General features: G+C 28.1%; 1 protein-coding gene across 1 annotated transcript in view; it reads left to right on the top strand.

The window, feature by feature from the left end:
• The first annotated feature begins 2,060 nt into the window (after positions 1-2,060).
• LOC119666905 overlaps positions 2,061-6,312 on the top strand; it is a 4,527-nt gene continuing 275 nt past the window's right edge. Inside the window, exons 1-2 of the mRNA XM_038076185.1 lie at positions 2,061-2,447; positions 6,166-6,308. Of these exons, the coding sequence (XP_037932113.1) occupies positions 2,268-2,447; positions 6,166-6,308 (323 nt within the window). The 5' untranslated portion in view covers positions 2,061-2,267. The remainder of the gene's footprint in view (positions 2,448-6,165; positions 6,309-6,312) is intronic.

Raw genomic sequence — 6,312 nt, 5'->3', positions numbered from 1 at the left:
TTTACATTGTGGTGTAATCACCAAAGCAATTAATCATATTATCTATAAACTTTTTCATAAAATAGTTAAATATTCATTCTATGCATTAACACCTTATCTTACAATATTCGTCAATATATGAAATACTTTACAAGGTTTCATACTAATGAACTGATTAGCTAGCTCTTTATTAATAATTTATTGGCTTCCAAATGTTTAGAAATCCCAAAAATATTTAATTGCTAAATCAAGTTGTGAAATTATTTTTTGGAATTTTTGATTATCTATTTAATACAATGCATTAAGACAATTAAAGCAAATATATTTATATATTTATATATATATATATATATATATATATAGCACTAAAAATAAAATTGTATATTTTAATATTGTCTATTATAAAAATATGTACTACTTTATAAGAATAATTTAGTTTGTATTAAGCATTGAAAAGATATAGAAGTAATAAATCTTATTCTGAACCAACAACGCTCAATAACTCTGATATGCTAAATTTAAACCAAATTTGTTGGAAAAATTCACTGGAATAATTATATTCTATACTTCATACATCCACCTCAGAATGCGCCTTGGGTTGAAAGAGATTGACGCTTCTAGTCATATTCTTTGTAGGTCTATACTTTAATCTGTATGAGGATCAGGATATTGACACGCAGGAGTGTCTGTTATTTTCGGATCCCAACAATTAACATTCGGATCTTCAGCTAAAAATAAGCTTAAACTTTCTGTCTACAACTTCAATCTGTATGACAAGAAGTATAATGGCACGCGGGAACGTTTAATGCTCTTCTATATAAGAAAACAACAAATGTCACTTTGGCGTTCAGTCGAAAGGCGGAGTTTCTTCTGTTGAGTTATGTTGCTGTAGCTCCCATTCTTCTTATTAACATTGTTTTTAATTCAATGCTATATTTGCCTCATAATGCATAAAAATATTCAACACTTAATATATGTCTCTTATGTGTGCCAAGTTAACTAAAAGTTTAGAAATAATTACTTTTAACTCTTATTGATATAAAGATTATAGTGACACTGAAGTCCACCTGAAGTTGGAACACAAATTTTTACAATTTTTCTGTAAGAATACAGAAAATTGGCTTTGAATACAATTGTTTTTATTTTGACAAACTAATAAAGTATAAGCAGAACAAATACTCGTACATTAAATTTCGTTTTAATTTAAACTCGAATGTGCAATAGATTGTCCGTATTTCAATAATTATTAGCCATTATATTATAATGGCTAAGTGTGACCACTAACTTCTTTGGCATTTTTCCATAGTAATGACTAACATTTATTATCCTAAGAAGCAATCGTAAAATATCGAATGTCTTGTGACTCAATGCATTTTCTTATTTAATTTTTATTTTTAATGCAATTTATTATTGTCTTTTCAAATTGTGATTTCATATTATTAAATTGTTTATCTCTCTATAATTATTTTATTGAACTTGTACACTTAAAAAACAATTGATAAAAGTCAAAAGTAAATAAATATGATTGTAAACATTTGTCATTCTTTTGATACAATATAAATGATAGCGTAAAGTAAAACCCAGGTATTATATGAACATTAAAAGAGGTTGTAAGTATATATAATACTATATTCAATCTGTACATATGTACTCTATTGTTATTTGCAAAGAATGTTAGGCTATAACAAAAGGAATTTCCTTATCAGTTATCAAAAGGTAATCAACTATTCTTAGCATTACGAACTTTTACTTTTGTCGATTTTTGATAAGAAAACAATAGAAATGCAAGAGTCTAAAATAAAAAATACGAGGGCGTACATATAAGTACTTTAGAAATATCAATATGTATTTGCTCTAGTATGCGTTCGTTTATTAATTGATAAGAAATACACCTGAACTGAAAGAAAACTGATACACTTATGGTATATAGTACATATATTTTAATATCTTTTTATGAGATTGCGTCACTAAAGTATGTCGCATTGCAAACAGATAAGAAAATAACTTCCGTTTAAGCAAAGTTACTTCAGTACTAAAAGAAATTTTAACAAAGCAGCAGTAAAAATTTAATTGTAAAACATTTTGCGCGGTATCAAGTATCTCAAATACAATTAAGTGAAAAAAATTAATTTACATAAAAAAAATCTTTTTTTGTTTAGTACAAAATGTCGTAAGCGAAACTTACGATCTTAAAAGTGTAAACCAAAGTAAAAAAGTGTGGCTAACATACCAAAGATAACGCACAAACACAAAACAAAACATAACTTAAGAAAAAATAATATACCAAAATGTTTGATATATCACCAAAATGTCCAGCTTTGGCTAGTAAACTAAGCGGCATATTTGGTTGGCGTCATACATACAAAGTATCCGAAAAGCATGAAGGGATTACGCATGCATATCTTCAGAAATCGTATTCATTGACACTACCTCCCAAGCGTCCACCATCGCCGTATTTATTTGCTAAGGTAAATCAAAGTCTATAGTTGCATAAATAAATAATACTAATTTCAATAAAAATTAAATAATCTTATTCAAAATCATATATACATGTTTATATATATTTCAAAATCATTAGAAATAAGTATTTTAGGATAATAATAAAAATATCTAAATGTATCAAACTACGTTTGATTTTTCAACTATCTTGATAAGGCGAGTTCTATCTCAGCTAGGCGAATTACTTAACATAATCATATTCCATATCAATAACAACTAAGCCATCTTGGCTTAGTGATGATACTTCATATTATATATTTATATATTGACTTTAATACAAGACTACTTAAGCTTACTCTACCTACTACTGAACATGCTTTATCTTCATTTTAAAAGAAATTTTGTATCAAGTAGCCTCTGCAGTTGAAGACAATGATGCTATTTAAGTTAAAACTGAAGATGCTCTTATATTCGCAACTTTTTGAAAATCTAACGCAGCGATAATATACTGGGTCCCTTTACATAAGATATATACTTGTAAAGAACGTAGTAACTAATGAAATTAGAAAGATGAGGATGAGAAATCAATTTCATTTCCATATAAACGATCTATAAAAGGTTTATTTTTTAAAATAGGTCCTAGTTTCCTTTATTTCATAAATCATTTTACAATTGCAATATAACCTTTTAGAATGGTACACATAAAACAAATAAATATATAAATTATGTATATACTTATAGAAGATCGAGAAACAGGGAAACTAACAAATCATTCAGCGAGCTTAGAGCATTAGCGCGTAATAGGGGTGTCTGGAAAGTATATGTGAATAGACTAAGTTCTTGAATTGTGATTGTAATTTATAGAACATGTCATAATAATACATTTATATATATGAATTATAAGCCTGGCACTTGTAGTTCAAACAAAATATATACGGACTATAAACTAATTAAAAAAAAAAACAAATTTGAATATTTCCTATGACCTCTAATGATGAGTAATTGACAATACTCAAAACAGCGTTATATGGTCAGCCAAATTTCAATAAATTAAATAAAATTTTTGTTGTTGCCTTTCTATTTCTATTCGAAATCTTCAAACTTTAAAATTCTTTCTTTTCGTCATAAGACGGCGTTGCTTTTGACAAAATAAAATTAACATTAATATAAATTATTGTTTAAACTACAACTTTTTCATCTTGAAACACAGAAGGTTATAACGAAAATAGTAGTAATAAGTATAAAACACTGATTTTAAGATCGGAAAAAGTGAATATGATTTGAAAAATTAAGGCTTAAATTGACGATAGTGCGTTTTGTGCTGGAACACATATGATTGCTCAACTGAATATATTGAAAACAAACAAATACTCAATGAGCTCAAAGTAAAACTTTATAAGTTCCAAAAAAAATATAAACTTGATCAATACTAGAAAAGGAACTAAGCTCGATAGAGCAAAATTCTCGTGGCGCTCTTACGAACCTTGCCAATTGCCATAAAAACTAAAATTGTTTGATGAAAAAATTTTCCAATAGAGAAATCTGTAAATAAACAAAATTACTTACTATGTATATAGTTTATTTAAAATAGTAGTCGATTAAAAATATTGATAATCGAATAACTCTAAAACATCAAGCAACACTGGTTATGTTCATTTGGGAAGCCTTATGATAAATGGTCGTTCTCTGCTAATGTTTTTGAACTATAATCACAAGGTTAGTGCTTATGTCTAAGCTTGAAACAAATCATGACTCTGAAGTTATAGACCATCAAACATTTAAATAAGCGATAAAGGACATTACAGCAAGATTTATAAAACTTGCGCTTAGTTCTGTAAAATTGCAATTCAATTTGAACACCCACTAGATATAATTTTATGAAATCATTATAAACAAATTCGCTAGATTTCCTACTTTTAAATTAAATTTTTATTAAATTGATACCAAATCTAAAGTGTTCTACAAATATTTTGTAATAGAGTCAATTATGTTCATAGCGTTGATAAAATACCGTAAGAGTAGTATTAAATAATTCTTCTCCGATAGGAAGTTTTGCTCTGATAGGAGAAATAGTTAAACGCACATCTGTGAATTTATTATTATCAAGGAATTAAAAAAGTAAAATAGTTTTCGGCTGTCTGAAAAGAATATTTTTGAGATATGGACTTACAATAGATTCACGTACTCTGTTTTACTGCTTATTACATCATTATTTTTTCACTTGTAGAATATCATAGATGTCTGCTTCTGGTCTTGAATGTATTATAAATCCATATTCAATGAAAACGTTAATATTTTACTACAAAAAATAATAATTTCTTTCAACTGATTTTCTCCACTGGTGGAGCTGACTAATTTCTTGATTTCAAATTTTTGTATACGTGATTTTCAAATCGTACCGAATAACATTAAGTAATGTCCAACTTTATCAATCTAATCATATTTTCAGTATTCGTTGCAATTATTGCAGTGTCATAAAGTATTTAATCAAAATGCTTTTTTATACCCACGTTAGAAATGGTGATAATCTATCAAAAGCCTTCAAGTTTATATTGCTTAAGATTTGCATTGATAAATTAAGTGCATCTGACTGACCATATGTACAAATTAATGATATTTTATTTATCAAGTCGAAGTCAAGGGCAAAATTAAAACCGAAGGCGTACTATACTTGGAAGCTTATCTCTCTAGACTACGCGTTTTCGAATTAAGCCAATTTGGAATAATGTTTCGCATTAAATAGCATATAAAAATTAATTTTTCTTATTTTATAAAATTGTGAATTAATTAATAAAAAAAGATATACACAATAAAGTTGCATATGGGAGGAGTCCAACAAAATCAAAGAGTCATTTAGAGAAATAGAAGGGCTTCGGTAGCACAATTTGTGCATTTCTTGCTCTGATCGCAGCAGTTTTTTAACCTTTTTTTTTTTTAGTTTTACCCAAAGTTTTTAATACTATTTTACTTTATTTTTTTTTTAATATCATGTGATTGTAAAATTGACCCACATTTTTTTTGTTTTGCTTTAATAAAATAAATTTGTTAACAATTTTCGTTTTTATTTTGCTTATTGCTGTTTTTTTTTCTTTTTGAATTCTTTCCCAACAAATTTATTTTTTTTATTACCTCTGATGCATGCTCCGTTGCATTTCTGTGATGCAATTGCATTAGCTGTTAACCAACTGAGTTTCTTTACTGTTTCATTGCAATGGAATTTCATCTTCTTGATCTCATTGCTCACATTCGGTGTAGCCGTTGCATTGGTTGCATTGTAGCGATTGTGCACTGCCAACAGAGCTGAAGTCATTACAGTCGAGACCGACAAATTTGTTTTCCATGCATTTCAGTGTGGAACACCCACATGCAGCAATGCTCAATAGTCAGTACTCCATGGAGTTCCAGTTTGAAATATGATTGAACTAATAAACCAGCAAAAGTGTTACAATTTAATTTGTTTTTAAAATTTTCTGTTACTCAACAGGCCAAAATAACAAAGCTAAAAAAATATCTAAACTTGAATGATTACAAATTTGCATTCATATATTTATAAAAAATTCTTAAATGTTCTCAACATTCATCAAATATGCATAATGCGTCTATTATTTGTTTGCCGTTTTAGGCCGACTTCCTTTTGCCTTCTTATGTCAATGTTTACCTTCACGCATTCACATTTATAATAATTAAAAATTCTTAGAACGTTTCTAAAATGTAAATAATTTTTATTTTGTCTCTCTTCCGTTTTAGGAACCAGATTCTTGGGTAGCTGTACATCATTTACAAACACAGTCCGGTATACTCGATCCAGACGATTGTATTGGTGATGTAGCTGATGATCGTGAACAAATACTTGCTAGTTTTGAAGATTCAGGGCCAGATCCCGGTGTGCCGCAG

This window comes from Teleopsis dalmanni, chromosome 1, assembly GCF_002237135.1.
Source record: "Teleopsis dalmanni isolate 2A chromosome 1, ASM223713v2, whole genome shotgun sequence".
In the NCBI taxonomy this organism is placed as follows: domain Eukaryota; kingdom Metazoa; phylum Arthropoda; class Insecta; order Diptera; family Diopsidae; genus Teleopsis; species Teleopsis dalmanni.
Note: the sequence above shows the minus strand (reverse complement) of the source record. Positions and strands in the feature narration are given on the sequence as shown.